The sequence below is a fragment of the Neoarius graeffei genome, chromosome 6, assembly GCF_027579695.1.
Source record: "Neoarius graeffei isolate fNeoGra1 chromosome 6, fNeoGra1.pri, whole genome shotgun sequence".
Classification (NCBI taxonomy): Eukaryota; Metazoa; Chordata; class Actinopteri; order Siluriformes; family Ariidae; genus Neoarius; species Neoarius graeffei.
Window position 1 is genome coordinate 54,375,864 of NC_083574.1, and position 18,031 is coordinate 54,393,894.

Genomic DNA, 18,031 nt, shown 5'->3' on the forward strand with positions numbered 1-18,031 from the left:
GAGAGTGTAGGGAGACAGTACAGATAATCTTCTTAAAAAGACTTCAGGTATTATGCTGATCCACGGTGGAGAGCTGTCCTGCTGTGCGTCCCAGTTGACCTGTGTGTGTGTGTGTGTGTGAGAGAGAGAGAGAGAGAGAGAGTGTGTGTGAGCGCCAGGGCTCTGTGTTCAGTCCAGCTGTTCATCAGCACCACCACCGCACAGCTCCACTCCGTAAGTACACCTCTCTCTGTCTCTCTGTCAAATATCAGCAAAAACCTGAGCCGCTGAATAAATGTGCCAGAATCTGGTTGTATTATCCTAGATCATGCATAAAAAAAAATCCAGCTGTAGGCTCTGACTGACTGAGGCTCACCATCTAAATCGATTTAAATTTATTTGATAACCAAAGTCTTACTTAATTCAGTTAAAAGGGAAAAAAAACTATTATGTACACCTATGAACTGAATGATTTCCTTTGTCTTTCAATAGCTATATCCTCTTACATTGTTACAGAGAGTGCTCTATAAATAAGCAGTTAAATCCTTTTTATGTTTCTGTCATTTGTTAGCTACACATTGTCTATTGGCACAGTGAGACTGTTTATCACTGGAGTAAAATACTAACAACCAGACAAGCAATACTATACACCGAAACCTGTTGCTTAAAGTTTATGCCTATTGTTTGCAGCAAGAGACCTGGAAGATGAATCCTCCAATCCTGAGAGAATGAGATGTTTCACTCTGTGACAGGGCCCATCATCACCTGGTGGGACACACTGGGACATATTTTCTGGGACAAGAGCAACTCCCTTAGGAAATACACTGCAGAATGTATCTAACTCGGAGAAAGAGACTTCAGCTGACCCGGATTATATTTCTCCTGTCTGGGGTTTTGCTTTGTTGTATATATCAACTAACCATTAGAACCAGATCACCAGGACCCTGGCTAGAATCTCAGATTGGAGAAAACCCTGAAGTTGACCATAAAGATGCTGTTGAAGGACTGGTAGTGAAACCAGGAGTAGCAGCTAAGTTGACCACCGCTGCTGTGGAAGAAGGTATATCAACTCATCCAGCACATAAACCAGACACAACTGCAGCCACTATCCCTCTGAGAACAAAGAGAGCAGAAACAACGGTGTTACGCCCAGCTTCCACCACAAACAGGACAATTGTACGCTGCATCTATGTAGATCCAGACCTTCCAAAGCCCACTCCAGTTCCTACACCAGCACCTGAACCCACTCACCCTACACCCACAATCACCATCTCTGGCCCTGCACAGCCCCCTTACGTGAAGGGTGAATACCCTCAGGACATCTTCTCCATTGAAGAACGACAGAAAGGCTGGGTGATTCTCCACATCTTTGGGATGATATACATGTTTGTTTCTTTGGCCATTGTGTGCGATGAGTTCTTTGTCCCTACTCTTGGTGTCATCACTACAAAGTTGGAAATCTCAGATGATGTTGCTGGAGCAACATTCATGGCAGCTGGAGGCTCTGCTCCTGAACTCTTCACCTCCTTGATTGGTGTCTTTATCTCCCACAGCAACGTGGGTATTGGAACTATTGTAGGGTCAGCTGTATTTAACATCCTTTTTGTAATTGGAATGTGTGCTTTGTTCTCCCGGGAGATGCTTTACCTCACCTGGTGGCCTCTCTTCAGAGACGTGTCCTTCTACATCTTTGATCTGATCATGCTCATCATCTTCTTCTTGGACAATACCATCATGTGGTGGGAGAGCATAATGCTGGTTGGTGGTTATGTACTTTATGTCTACTTCATGAAATACAACGTCCAGCTTGAGCAAGCATTCAAGTCTCAGCTCCGCAAGCACAAGAACATTGTCAAAGTCATCCCAATAGAGGAGCCTGAGAAGGTGTGTCCTCATTGTTTTTTAGAGTATATTAAGTCTCTTCACAGTTTAGACTAACACTAGAGAGGCCTGCTGAGTCGGTGTACCCAAGCAATCTAATCTAGTTATAATCAGTGAGCCATAAAACAGGATTGGGTTTTATATTATACACTTGAATTCTTCTTAAAGACCTTTATTAACATAGTGCAGGAAGCTCTAAATGCGTTCCAAAAAATATGCAAAAAGTAATTTGTTCAATTCTGTCTAATAGGTATTATGAGAAGGTATTATAACATTGTCTTGCACAGACAACAGTAGAATGTCATTGTCCTATATTTATTCATTAAACAGACACACACATTTGACAGGCTTTGATGAGGCAAAATGAAAAGAATCACGTGTGTTTGTGCAAGCAAGACCTTACTAATGAGCTGCCCTACCATTTGTGACGTAGCTCACACAGATTGACAGTGACAATCCAATAAATATAAATACAATGTTCGTTACAGTATATGTTTACAAGCTCTCACACTAATCTACTGTAATGTTGTTTTTTTTACAAATACATTCACAAACACACGCTTGAGACAAAGATTAGAATTAGTACAGAGACGCTTCACCTCAAATAATGTGTCAAACTGAGAAATAATAACGCTTATCATTAAAAAGCATTATATTGAGAACCTTTTGTTTGTGCGTTAGATTTTTTTTTTAAGTTTAACCATTCTTGAACTGAATTATCCTTAAAGCTTGTAGAAGTTAAAGAGTATTTGTTATAACATGATAGCTGTAGATTCACATAACCATACTTAATATATTTAGTTAATTAGACTTGATCAGTGAAAATCAGTTGTGCACCAAGAGTGTCAACCCATACACCCATTTTAAGCCCCGATAGTATTTTCCTCTGCTAGCTGAAATAAAGCTATTCTCACTGTTAACCCTAATCCTATCAGGCTGTGCTCTGTCCAAACTTTGTAACATATAGCATTTTTAAGTTAGGTAAGTGTGATTGGAGCTTATATAGTGTTAAAAGGGTGTAAGAAGGCTTACAAGTTTGTCAGGCCCTTGTATCTGAGTAGAACTCAACCCAGTGGCACACATTTAACACTAATGATTAATTAAGGAATAAAACACTGCAGGGCATGCTGTTATAGAAAAATAATTAACATGGGGTGGGTTTTATTCCTCTTATACCACAGCAATATGCTGAAACTTCAAGTAAAATTTAACAATGAATGACTTTTAACCATTTATACTCTTTTCTGTTATCGTTTATATCATGTTTACTTTATACCACAGCACTACTGAATGCTTGATTCTGATTCATCAGGATGTGTTGATTAATTTTTATGACACCGCTTGGGCAGTATTGCTAGCTATAATTCAAATAACAGGTTTATATTAATAAGCTTGTTCTACTACGTTATAGCTTTTAACAGCTCATACATTATAGTAACAGCTCATTCACAGGAACTTGGAGGAAACTCTATATCTAAGGCTAATAATACGTGAATGGATTTTTTTTTAATGTTGTTATTTAACAAAATAGAACATATTGATAATATAATGAGGCTTTCAGTAAGGAGATGTTTAGGATTTTCGGAAGGACTCTTCAGTGTCTGTACTTGGTAATGATCAGAGAGTGTTCAGGACAGAAGATAGAGGTTATTAATAAATTAGAAATTATAATCCTTTGCAAATTGATGTGGTATAAGAGGAATAAAACCTATAAACCTTATAAAATCCATATAAACCTATGATATGATTTTTAGCCAGCACTGTTGTCAGAGCTGCCATGATAAGGTGGCACGGTGGTGTAATGGTTAGCACTATTGCCTCACAGCAAGAAGGTTCTGGGTTCAAGTCCAGTGGCCAACGGGAGCCTTTCTGTGTGGAGTTTGCATGTTTTCCCCATATCTGTGTGGGTTTTCTCTGGGTGCTCCAGTTTCCCCCACAGTCCAAAGGCATGTAGTTAGGTTAACATGGGGTGGCCTTAGGTTGAGGCGTCCTTGAGCGAGGCACCTAACCCCCAACTGCTCCCTGGGTGCTGTAGCATAGCTGCCCACTGCTCTGGATGTGTGTGTTCACTGCTTCATGGGCTAAATGCAGAGAGGAATTTCACAAGTGTACATGTGATGAATAAAGTTCTTCTTCTAAAAAAATTTATCAACACCTTCTGACGAATCAAATTCACAAATTCAACAGTGCTGTACAGAACAAATATAGAAATGTTGACAGGGAAACTGTACTTATGTTAGCATTTAAAATTGCACATGTAGAATTCTAATACTATTTTGGATGTGGGCACACTGAGTGGTTAGATATGAAGTAAAGAAAGACCACATACATGAACATGTGGTGCTGTGGGATGAATTTACAGCATCAGTTTGGTCGGGGTTGTAGTGGTTTAAATTTCACTATGTTTATTATTATTTTAGGAAACTGAGCTAGCTAAATTTGTAGAAAACAAACAAAAAATAATGACTGCAATAGATTGGGATAAAAAAACAACAGCCAGTATTTCTAGTAGAGACCAATTATGAACTCATGTGTGTAGAAATAGAGAGAATAAAAGCTTTATTGTATGGTGGTGGCTTAATATTTAAGGCTTTGGGCTACTAGTCAGAGGTTTGTGAGTTCAAATCCCAGCACCACCAAACTCCCACAGTTGGGTCCTTGCTCTAGTCCCTTAACCTTAATTTGCTCAGCTAATCTTCATCATGTAGAAGATGTATTACTTCGGTGTTACTATCACATGCCTGAGATGAAAGAGCAAAAGGGCAATTCCATGTAAATGTCAACCTCACAGGAGATCCCAAATTTCAAACTAAATAAATAAACAAATAAATAAATACATACATAAATAAATATTTTGATCACCTAATATGTCACTGTCAGTCTTTCTTTCTTATAATGTAAAACCCAAGCTAAAATCAACTTTGATCATGTACAATTCTATATTATTGCCACAAGCCACAGAAATGTATGCTAAAATCCACAAAACAGCAAAACAATAGCCATCCTAAATATTATTTAAGAACTTTGATAGTTTTAGCTGATATTTAGAGAGTTTTTCAAAGGGCTATGGTGGTTAAATTGCTGATTTTCTAAACATATGCCATGTCTATTTCAGACGCGTCACATCCATAACGGAATTTCGTCACATCCATAACGCTGACTTTTCCTTCCGAAACTCTGCATGAAATACAAAATATTTTAAACAAAGATTTTTTAATATTCACCTTGGACCCCTCTATCAAATGGATATCTCCATTTCGACATTAGGTTTACAATTTCACATAGTTTGATAAAAATGTACAGTCACCCAAGAAAAATGATACTTTTTCTGTCACATCCATAACGCATCTTTTATTGGCATTTTCTGGCATGCCCTAGATGTACTATGGGAATTGTTCTTGTTCTATCACTTCTCCAGTATGGTACAGCCTTAAAATATGCAACACCTGTTTAAATACTGGGAGACAATAAAACATGCACTGGGTCATTTGTTGCCATTTTGAGTTCAAGTGTCACGTCCATAACGCTGGAATTGCTCAAAACCTCTTGGTTGCTGCACTCTAATCTCATAGCACGCTACTGAGTTGCCTCATGTCTATCTGGGAAGGCTACACACTTCTCCAAGGCTGATAGAGTTCACACATTAACTCTGACGAGCTAAAATCCAATGTAAAGAACAAAACTGACAGGTCCTTTCACTTCCAGCATGTGTGCTTTTATCACCCAATGTACATATGTTCTATTTTATTACCTAATCTGTGTTTTTTATTCAACAAAACATTAGGGTTTAGCCAGATTAGCACAAGTGTTAGCACACTTGCTAATACATGGAGAAATAAATATAAGTGGCATACAGAGGGTGAGCATGCTCCAGATGACTCTTGCCCCAATATAACAGAATTTGAAATACAAAATATAGAGAAATAAACGAGCCATTAGCCAGCAGCTGGCCCGCAATCTGTGTTTTCTAGTTAAAGCAATTTTTCATCAAATGACTACCATCTATTGTTCACTAGCTTCCTGCTAAATAAAAAAAAACTTCAATCATTACCAAATATCTTTTATTTACAGTTTAATATCAGACTCTTTCACTCGCTCTTTCTCTCCTTTGATTGGCTGCCAGCTGTTACTGGCATATAACGTATGTGAACAAATCCGGCTAATTCTGACCCATTATTTCTGACATACTGCTGATTGGGAATTACAATTACAGGATTGTCAGAGTGACTCACACCAGCTCAGGAACATCAGATTGTAGAGGGTTTTTTTTTTTGGCCTTTCCCCCTCTTTTTAACACACAAAATCCTATTCATAGTGTTTTACTGGCAAATATGCCACCCGTGGTTTTCATACAAACTACATCCAGGACATTGAGTAACATATTTTTCAAAATCTACACTCGTGAGGAATTCTTTTGATAAATTTGGGTACTTTCTGTTTGTGAATGTGTCTGTATAATAAAAAGAAAATCACATGTTGGCTTGAAGACATGAAGTTTATCTTCTCGTGTTGAAAAACTCCCATTTTTCGTACAAAATACACTGCAGATCTGAGTGGCATATTTAAGTAATATTGGCCTTTTTTCATGGTATCTCATCTCATCTCATTATCTCTAGCCACTTTATCCTGTTCTACAGGGTCGCAGGTAAGCTAGATATATTCCATTCAGCTAGCATGATATTGACTCATTCAGTATCATGCTAGCTGAATGGAATATATCTGATATGCCATGAAAAAAGGCCAGCCATTATTATTATTATTATTATTATTATTATTATTATTATTATTATTGTTGTTGTTGTTGTTGTTGTTATTATTATTATTATTATTATTATTATTATTATACATACACACTCTCTTCATCAGCATATCTGCCTTCTTGAAGGCCAACGCTAGCTTACTTGTGAGTCGGCACCATCAGCGCAGCAGTGAAGTCACCTTCCAGTCAGTGTAGCGTTCATCAGTAGTGTTAGCGAATGCTAAGCACTCAAGCCAGTGCTATCGAGAACAAGGAGCACAGGCTAACGACCGAGAAACTAAGATTTCTGTGTCTAGACTCTTCTTCCACACACGCTCGCCCTAATATTTTTCACTCATACTTAAGTATTCTTTTCCCTATGTAATTTACTTAGTTACTTTTAAAATCAACATTGACAACTACACACAGCGGCAGCCTATCGATAATCCCTTGCAAAATCCTTTGCCCTCTTATATTTTTTTGCTGTGTCTGGCTAAGTTTTGGCTGAGCTGAAGTCCCAGCTCTAATAGTACCGGTTAGCCACTGCTTGTAAATATGCGTGAAGAATATCTAATGAAGTTTTGGTAGCGTTTCGGGTGTTCAACTTGTTTTTCTCTTTCCTGGCAAACAAAGAAATGCTTGTGCGCATGTGCAGCAGAAAAGTTTCTCAGTGGATATTCATGTCAGCTCTGACATGTGACGTCATGCTGTCTTGACAACCATGCAGTATCGTAAACCATATTCAACGCTCATTCTCCATTAGGTAGAGAGGCATAATACATGTAGGATAAATGATATGCTAACAATATTGCATGCTATCTAACCAAATGAATGAAACCCGCTAGAAGGGAATAGAATGCATGTTTTTATTCCATGGAAAAAGTGTCCTGTATGTATAATAATTCCCGATATTTCACTCCGATGACGTCACTCCCAGTGGTTTCCCACTGGCTTGATGTGAGTTGTCAAGATGGCAAACTGGTTCAAAATTAAAATTCTTTTGAGTAGCTTGCATATTTTTTGTGAATGTGTCCATATAATATAAAGAATATTGTAGTCACGTGAAGATATGAAATTTATCTTCTCGTGTTGAAAAATATATCAGTCATTTGCTTCGCTCACTTGTGATATATACATTCATCATTCGAAGATAAACTTCATATTTTCACGCGACCATCATGCATATAAACATTGGCGCCAGGGTGGCTCAGTGGTTAAGGTTCTTGATTACTGACTGAAGGTCGGGGGTTCAAGTTCTAACATAGTCTAAGAAGCTAGGATATGCAAAGAGAAGCATTTTAGAGTACTATAATGTGTATATGACAAATAGAGGCTTTCTTCTTCATATAAAGATGTTTTTAAGATAAGAATGTGTAATTTGAATCTGACTTTCTTATCTGATAAATAATGGCTTGTCTTCAAGGTAGATGCTTCGTGCTTTACTGTAAATAAACTTTTAAAATTTCTTAAAGATGCAATAGTCAAATTAATTTATTCTTTAGTTGCGCAGATAACCTGGATTATATGTAGAACATAATTGTAAAAAACAAAACAAAACACTGGATTACGCAAAAGTGTATTAAGTTGTTGAGAAAACCCATTTGGAAAATGGAAATCAAATATGTTTTATTAAATTATTACTATGTGTATATTTGGGAATAAACATGAAGTGCATTTCCAAGAATACAGACAAATTGTTAATATTATCGTAGAGGGAAATAGTTGTTTGTCTCTATGTGTCAGCCCTGCGATGACCTGGCGGCTTGTCCAGGGTGTACCCCGCCTCTCACCAATAGTCAGCTGGGATAGGCTCCAGCTTGCCTGCAACCCTGTAGAACAGGATAAGCGGCTACAGATAATGGATGTATGGATAGAGGGAAATAGGGATATAGGGGGAAACCCACAGAACTCAGCTGAATACTACCAGTAAACACAGTTTGCAGACTTGCAGACAGGGACACACAGCTACAATTACTGTATGTGGGTAAAGGGCAGTGAAACACTGGAGCCAGAAGGATCAGGAAGGAAGTTCTATACCATGGTGTAAATGCATGCAATTGATTTAAGTTTAATTTTTACTGTCTGAACAGAAATATAACTAAGACGACATACAGTATGAGAAAGATATCTGTTCTAGTGCAGGGGCATGCATGTGTGTACGAAGCAATTATACAATAAACAGTGCTTCATAATAAACTGCATGCTTGGGATCAGTAAAGTTAATCTCTCTCTCTCTCTCTCTCTCTCTCTCTCTCTCTCTCTCTCTCTCTCTCTCTCTCATTGTCTCAGAGAACTGGCCACTTAAAGAATGGCTCAGTCATGCTGGGTCAGAACACCTCCCTTAAATATTCATGATGATGATAATTTATGAGGGTGGCACAGTGGTGTAATGGTTAGTACTGTCACCTCACAGCAAGAAGGGTCTGGGTTAAAGCCCAGCGGCTGACAGGGGCCTTTCTGTGTGGAGTTTGCATGTTCTCCCTGTGTCCGCGTGGGTTTCCTCCGGGTGCTCCGGTTTCCCCCACAGTCCAAAGACATGCAGGTTAGGTTAACTGGTGACTCTAAATTGGCTGTAGGTGTGAATGTGAGTGTGAATGGTTGTTTGTCTCTGTGTCAGCACTGCGATAACCTGGCGACTTGTCCAGGGTGTACCCCACCTCTCACCCATGGTCGGCTGGGATAGGCTCCAGCTTGCCTGCGACCCTGTAGAACAGGATAAGCGGCTACAGATAATGGATGGATAATTTATGATGGTGCGTGACTTGAAACAGATTTCAAATTTGTCTGGATAGTAAAAATTGGCTGATATTAGGGTTTATCTATTAGTTGATTTATGGTTTGAGGATCTGATTAACTGGTGTTTGTATAGATCCATTTTTGTTCAATGTGGTTATACTGATAAATGAGTCCCATTAGATAATTAGATGATACAGAACTGGTTGACATTGAGTACCTACTAGGAAATATTTGACATTTCACTAGTTGATGTCAATGCCACACAAATGGATTTTTTCATATATCTATAATAACTGTGTAGATATCTAAGCATGATGCATTTTTTTTTTCCTGATACATATAATGTTGAAATTGTTTAGACCTATCAATGTCTATTTCAGTGAATTGTGCTTTCTGGGATTCAGGAGTTTCAATTACACTACCAACTTTACTGATCCCATTTCAACCTCTGAGGACATGTGAACTTTATTATTCGTCATCATTGCATCTAATTGCCAACATGAATTTTTGAATTGGAATTTAACAGAAGAAAATATTCTCAGTTTCTGTGACTTTGGTCTTCTGTAATGATTCAAATCGTTGTTTCTCACAGGAAAATGGGCCATCAGTTGATGATAATCCCACTCCTGAACCGGAGGACAAGAATCGATTAAAGGTAATAAAAAAATAATTAAAATGAAGAAAAGCAAAATAGTTCCCATCACATTAAAAAGAAGCAAAATAAATCAAATAGGCAAAATGCACACAAGTTAAAGTCATATACAGTATGTTAGATGTGTAATGAGTTTCACATGTCCTATCGTATGAACATGGGATTCTTAACCCTCATCCTACCATGCTATTTTACACCTTAATCTTACCATGTGGGGTCCGTTTGGACCCCAATACTTTTCTTTAAAATTAAAGCTTATAAAGACAAAATCACCAGATAAGTTTTGTTCAGAACATCTTGTATTAATAACAGCAATACACTAAAGGGCCCAAGGCATAAAGAACACACTTAACCTTCATCCTACCAGCCAATTTTACATACACAAACTACCAGGCGGGGCCCGTATGGACCCCAGGAGGGAATACCTTGAAATCAATGCAGTAAGAATCAATTCAATGCAGCAAACAGACATAACTTTATTGAAGAACAAAATCCACTATGGCTGAATATCAATGATGTATTATAAATGCAATAACATTGCAATAATATTGCAATAACTAGCATACATGTAGCAAATTATAGCGCCACAAAAAAATTGGCATTATATACATGATTTTTGCAGCTCATGCAGCTGTAAAACATTCTGGATTACAACTTAGGTCTTTTCTTACAGAATTTAAAACAAAAAAGTAATTGTAAAATAATTTAGGGCTTTTGTTTTGCAGCCTGTGCTTATTGCAGCAGTGGGGTCCACACGGACCCCAAGAAGGAATGCCTTGGTAGTTTCATTATGGAACATAAAAGAAATAAAAGAAGTTAACTTTCAGTGTGCTATTCAATTATAAAATGAAAGACAGATAAACTTTACTCGGTCCGGTTGGACCCCAGTAACAAATTAATTATACCTTCACAATACAAAAATCTGATCTTCCGGTGCTTTAGTGTTTTAATTAAGACATAAATTCCGACAAATTCATAAAACGGTGAGGCAGTATGTCACATATTTTTAAAATGGCAAACAAACATATAGGTGCGGGGTGCAGATGGACCCCACTTGGTAGGATGAAGGTTAATCTGAGTAGAACTACCGTACCAATGTTTTCCAGCAGTGCCTTCAACATGCTTTTGTAAAACATATTTTATTTAGTTATTAGCTCTTATGACATTATGAGAATGAAAGCTACCTATCTGTATTTTTTGTCTGTATGAAATGAAATGTATGTCTGTATCCCTGTCTTCAGCCGAGGCCCATACTACAACGAGGAGGCAGTTCAGCATCTTTGCATAACAGCACCATGAGGAACACCATTTTCCAGCTCATGATTCACACACTGGATCCTTTGGGTGAGGGTAAGAGCACTTCAGTGATGGATCCCTTTATAAAAGGAAGCCACTTAGCATAAATTGTAGAAGTCGTGTGGCCTTTTAAATAACAGTGTACCCAGTAAAGCTGAGAACCATGATTCATGGTCGTGTGAGCCTTCTGAGAGTGGGGGTAGATCTTATCGGATGGTGATGAAAGACAAGGTTTTGGAAGAGGCAAGGTATACATTCTAAATTTCAAGACGAATAAAAATGCCCTTTTCATGAGTTATAGATTTTCAGAGGAGAACCCAAAAGATTTAAAACAATACCACAGATGATATCATTTAGAGATATTGTCATTATCTCTAGCCGCTTTATCCTGTTCTACAGGGTCGCAGGCAAGCTGGAGCCTATCCCAGCTGACTACGGGCGAAAGGCGGGGTACACCCTGGACAAGTCGCCAGGTCATCACAGGGCTGACACATAGACACAGACAACCATTCACACTCACATTCACACCTACGGTCAATTTAGAGTCACCAGTTAACCTAACCTGCATGTCTTTGGACTGTGGGGGAAACCGGAGCACCCGGAGGAAACCCACGCGGACACGGGGAGAACATGCAAACTCCACACAGAAAGGCCCTCGCCGGCCCCGGGGCTCGAACCCAGGACCTTCTTGCTGTGAGGCGACAGCGCTAACCACTACACCACCGTGCCGCCTAGAGATATTGTAAAAAAAAAAAACAATTCTGACTTAATGAGCAATTTAATCAGTATGAAATGCCGTTATTTGATTTGACATTGTTGTAAAGCAAGCGGAGAAATGTTGAAAATCAGCATCATATTATTTTTAAGCTCATGTTTTGGTTTGCATCCTATGCATTTAGCATTTTAATTCATAATAAGATATTCAACATGCTCTTTGGTTAAAGTAGAAATTCCTGTAGATAAACAACAAAATATGCCAAGGTGTGATACAAGTGAGTCCCTTTGCCCTTCACTGAGTAAAATGGATTAGCAAAGCATTTCAACTGAAGGCAGCACTAAATTCAGATTGAGACTAAGCAGATAAATGCCTCTCTCAGTCTATGGCGTGATGAGTGATTCAGTTAGGGAAGCAGGGATGGAAATGACTCATAAGAATAGTCACGGCTCTGTGGCATTTTATCTTGTCACACCACTGAACATGCCAGTGTAAATGTGCTGGGTCGTTTCATACAACGATCAGGCAGAATTATGAGTTGTAACATAATCACGACATTGTCATATCATACAAAAACGACTAGAACACAGGTTACAATATCTTAAATATCTTAAACGATATCGTACATATCGTATATCATTTTACATAGACACTTAATTTTACATGCAAATCCCATGGCTTTTCAGTGCAGCAGCTCATTTCTTGTAAAACCTCGCTGCGCTTGTTACAGTTGTAATTTTGAGATGCTTCACAAATAACAAGAGAAAACAATACACATGGAGGTGAAAGTAATTAGTTATACAGTATACCCATCCCTTGCTCTCATAGCATAGGAGTTTTGCACACAAGTCTGCAGTGAGCTATATGTAACGCCAGAATGAAACACAGACTGAGCTTGCCAGGGTTAGATCATGTTCATCCAGTGTGCGTTTGAACTGATCTCCATGGAAGCCGGCCTAGGGGCCAGTGGTAAGGGAAGAGGAGGATATAAAGGACTCTAGTATCTGATGACCTTAACCTCATCCTCAAGGAATGGTGCTGCAGCTGCAGCCTCATGGTCCTTGCTCAAGCTGCCAGCACTGGGCTGCTTCAGCATATTAAGCTGCTTTTGATAGAGCTCATAAAAGCTGGCTGAGAGCCAGCCTCCAGCAGTGCAATCCCTTTATCTTATCAAGGCTCTTCCCTTATTCATACACAACAGATACAGCACACCTGTTACATAGCACTCCACATGACCCACTTTGTGTAATTGTTATCTCTGTTAATGTATACAGTGTGGGGTTTGTACTGAAGCATGTTTCTCTCATGGCCAGAAGGGTAGTATGCAGCTCTTTAGAAGTATATAACACCACTGTACTGGCCAGCATGGACAACTATGTTTTAAACCTGAATCTCAATATAGAGCACACTTCTGTATCATTAAGCCGCTGTTATAATGACTTTGAAGTGCTGAATAATTTATTCATAACCCTACCTCTTATTCAGAGATGGGGCTTGGGCTTTATCTCACATGCAAACATACATTTGTTACATGTGTGCTCTTGATTCTTCCAGTATTGTACCATCATGAAATTTAAAAATGACAGAATTAGCTGTTATATGATTTAAACAAGTTGGCACGAGTTGACTCAATATGAGAGATGAAACACATCACGTACTGTATGTGTAGGTCGGGAGGTACAAAGTCATTTAAAGCTGCCGTTGTATTCTTTTCAAAAGCATTCATATGAATCTCTGCTTATTAGACTCAGTGGTAAATGGGGGTACAAAGCCCAGCAGCTCTTTGGGAAGTAAAGGTAAGATGCTGCGGTGTGCTGCTATGCCCATTTCGTTGTGGATGTTTGTGGTGTGGTGGCTATGTCAGTGTTACAATGAAAATATTGATGTTTTTGATTGCATTTGTGTTATAAGCTTATATGTAAGTTGTATATTTATGGCAGTGGAGCCAGACAGTTGAAATTCCACAGCATATACAGTATAAACGGAGTATTTTCAAATATCTGCCATCTACAGTCAGGTCCAGATATATTGAAAATGAACAAAAAGGCTGTTTAAAAATGAACAGCATAGATAATCTGATACAAGGCACATTTGGGAAAGATGCATGCTTTTATTAAAGTGACACTGTATATACTGATCAAAATTACTGGTGCAGCTTCCCTAACGGATTCATGTAAAGCTCCAAGCAGTATGTGATGCAGCCCAGTATATTATTTCAACAGCAGCTTTAAAAAGATAATCTTATGCTTGCTGTTTTGGCTATGACTGGAAATCTGTTTATTTAAACTGCAGAACACATTAGGAGAGTTAGTTTTCTAAGTGGAGCCTTCTTATATCTTTGTTTATATCTTACAGAAAGATCTTAGCTAATACCCTAGTTCTATGCATACTATGCATAAATTCTCTTCAATTCACACATACTATCCTTTAAATAGAGACTTTGTTAAAATATAGTTAATACAATGCATTGAGGGGGTGGCATGGTGGTGTAGTGGTTAGCGCTGTCGCCTCACAGCAAGAAGGTCCTGGGTTCGAGCCCCGTGGCCGGTGAGGGCCTTTCTGTGCGGAGTTTGCATGTTCTCCCCGTGTCCGCGTGGGTTTCCTCCGGGTGCTCCGGTTTCCCCCACAGTCCAAAGACATGCAGGTTAGGTTAACTGGTGACTCTAAATTGACCGTAGGTGTGAATGTGAGTGTGAATGGTTGTCTGTGTCTATGTGTCAGCCCTGTGATGACCTGGCGACTTGTCCAGGGTGTACCCCGCCTTTCGCCCGTAGTCAGCTGGGATAGGCTCCAGCTTGCCTGCGACCCTGTAGAACAGGATAAAGCGGCTAGAGATAATGAGATGAGATGAGACAATGCATTGAGGGTTTTTTTGGTTGTTGTTATTATATTATTATTATACTGAAACATCCTGCAAAAAAGTGCAGTTCAGCTGATTTTACTATTCCAGTCCTAAAAAATATACATTATAGTAGGAGTGTAGGTTATATCTGAAAAGTCTTTCAGGTCTCTTTGAAAATTATTGTCAAACTTCATAGCAGATACATTCAACAAATCCATCCTGTATCCCAAGGCAGGCAATTAGAGGTTAAAGTCAGAGAAATGACTAGAGGCTGGAGACCTTGGGAAACTAGAGAACTAGGAAACTAACACACTACCTGGCAATGAGTTGGAGATGCACTTTTAGAAGCACAATATACAGGGTGTTTCAAAAAATTTTATATTATTTGAGATGTAAATATCCCAGAAACTACATAGTCTAGGCAAATGAAACCAAACAGGCTTAAGGTTGAGCAATATAAGATTTATTCCTCAAAATCTGAATGAGAAATTCAAAGGTATGTGGATTCCATGAACTATTTCACAAATTTTCAATATTCACGAACCCACTCGACCGCCTCTTCCGATCCTGCTGGTCATCCAGATCCTTTCGCCCTGCACAGACAGCCTTCCTCTTTGAACTTTTTGTGCCGTGTCCAAATCTGCATTGCATTTGGTGCATTTTTAGAGAATTCTTTCATAAATGCACGCTGCACCGTCTTGTTTGACTGTGTTCGAGCGTACTCTAACACACAAAACGCCTTTTCTTTTCCAGCAAATGGCATTTCTATACCTAAAACGATAAAAACAAAAAACATTAAACATAAAATTTTGACCTGTTTCCACACATGCTGTTAAAATTTGAGGTCAATTGAACGAGAATTGGCAAAGTTATCTCATCTCATTATCTCTAGCCGCTTTATCCTGTTCTACAGGGTTGCAGGCAAGCTGGAGCCTATACCAACTGACTACGGGCGAAAGGCGGGGTACACCCTGGACAAGTCGCCAGGTCATCACAGGGTTGACACATAGACACAGACAACCATTCACACTCACATTCACACCTACGGTCAATTTAGAGTCACCAGTTAACCTAACCTGCATGTCTTTGGACTGTGGGGGAAACCGGAGCACCCGGAGGAAACCCACACGGACACGGGGAGAACATGCAAACTCCGCACAGAAAGGCCCTTGCTGGCCACGGGGCTCGAACCCGGACCTTCTTGCTGTGAGGCGACAGCGCTAACCACTACACCACCATGCCGCCCAGGCAAAGGTATTAGATTGTGAAATTATATCAAAAATTTTTGAAACACCCTGTATTATGAAGTAAATAGGAGACTCACTGAACAGAGGAGAAGATGTGTGTGGGTCTTTTCCTTGGTAACTTTTAATATTTGCATGTTGGACAAATTAAATTTCTAATTTTCATCGTCCTTATATGTCTGTTATGCCTTAAGAATGAAGATTAACATTCATTTGATAGATGAATCGATAACGGAGATAGATGTTGATAGATAATGAAAGGGTTTCACATATGGTATAACCTTTTATACCACAGCCCTGTTCAATTATTAAATCTGATGGGTCAGAAGGTGACAGTGGTGACTGATAACAGATCAGATCACAGGTTTATGTTAATGTGCTTCTAAGAGGTCATAATTTCTATAGTAAAAACTTACACAAGAAGGAGCTTGTAAGGTACATGCTCCACATAAACACAGAAGTTAGCAGAGTTAAAAAGTATGTTTATATTTAATTTAGAAAAATATAAAAAGAAATGAAATAGGTGCGATAAGATTTAAGTAAGGAAATGTTTAACTTTTATGTAAGGAGTCAGTGTCAGCACTTTGTAACACTCTTCAGGGCAGAAAACTTGCGCTTTCTGTGTTCTTGGTAACATGACGAGCTGCATTTTTTGCTGCATAAAGAAGGACTGGTGTGGTAATAGCTGTTTTATAGCTATTATAAAGTAAGTAATATAAGTAACAGGAGCTAACTTGTCTTGTGAACATTCCACAACTTTAAATGTAATGATCAATTATTAAAAAGCATGATGAGTCGTTTATTATCTCATCATCTCTAGCCGCTTTATCCTTCTACAGGGTCGCAGGCAAGCTGGAGCCTATCCCAGCTAACTACGGGCGAAAGGCGGGGTACACCCTGGACAAGTCGCCAGGTCATCACAGGGCTGACACATAGACACAGACAACCATTCACACTCACATTCACACCTACGGTCAATTTAGTCACCAGTTAACCTAACCTGCATCTCTTTGGACTGTGGGGGAAACCGGAGCACCCGGAGGAAACCCACGCGGACACGGGGAGAACATGCAAACTCCACACAGAAAGGCCCTCGCCGGCCACAGGGCTCGAACCCAAGACCTTCTTGCTGTGAGGCGACAGCGCTAACCACTACACCACCGTGCCGCCCAAATAGAAAACTTTTAGGGGAAAAAAATAAAAAGGAACATACAACAACCTGGTTGCACAAGTGTGCACACCATTTTATAATGGGGCCTGTGACTGTGCTCAGCATTAACCAATCACATTAAAACTCATGTTCAAATGTAATTATCATACACCTGTCATGAATGAAGTGATTCTGATTAACCCCAAATAAAGATGTTTCTGTAGGATTTTATCGATGTTGTCTTGGTTTATCCGACTGCTGAAACTATGGACTGCAAAGAGATTACAAAGCATGCACAGAATCTCAGTGTGAAAAGGTATTGATCAGGAGATGGTTACAAAAGAAGTTGCAAAACAATAGATGGATCATAGAATACTGTGAATGCCATCATCAACAAATGGAAAAACCACAGTACGTTATGAAGAACAGGATGTCCCTCCAAAATTGACCAAAGGACAAGACAAAAACTTATCAGGGAGGCTGCTAAGAGATCTATGGCAACATTAAAGGAGCTGCAGGAATATCTGACAACTGCTGGTCACTCCCCGCATAAGACAGTTTCTCATATTCTTCACATGTCTGGGCTATGGGGAAGGGTGGATAGACAGAAGCCCTTTCTCACAAAAAAAGAAAAAAATCAAGCCCAAATAAATCACCCTGAACCATGTGGAAAAATGTGCTGCAATCTGCTGAAACCCTGGTAGAACTTTTTGGCCATCCATTTTGCAAAAAAAAAGCAAAAACCCTGCATCTATTAGACAACTGAAGAGGAAGAAAAATTTCACCTTCCAACATAAC

The 18,031-nt window shown here is 39.1% G+C and overlaps 1 protein-coding gene across 4 annotated transcripts in view; it reads left to right on the forward strand.

Annotated features, from left to right (window-relative positions):
• Positions 1-40: 40 nt before the first annotated feature.
• The window catches only part of slc24a1 (solute carrier family 24 member 1), a 71,441-nt gene continuing 53,450 nt past the window's right edge, over positions 41-18,031 (forward strand). The window contains exons 1-5 of one of the 4 annotated variants that reach the window (XM_060923870.1): positions 41-213; positions 670-1,863; positions 9,927-9,989; positions 11,228-11,336; positions 13,743-13,793. In XM_060923870.1, coding sequence (XP_060779853.1) covers positions 811-1,863; positions 9,927-9,989; positions 11,228-11,336; positions 13,743-13,793 — 1,276 coding nt within the window. In that variant the 5' untranslated portion in view covers positions 41-213; positions 670-810. The remainder of the gene's footprint in view (positions 214-669; positions 1,864-9,926; positions 9,990-11,227; positions 11,337-13,742; positions 13,794-18,031) is intronic. The other 3 variants (XM_060923867.1, XM_060923868.1, XM_060923869.1) reach the window with 3 other exon arrangements.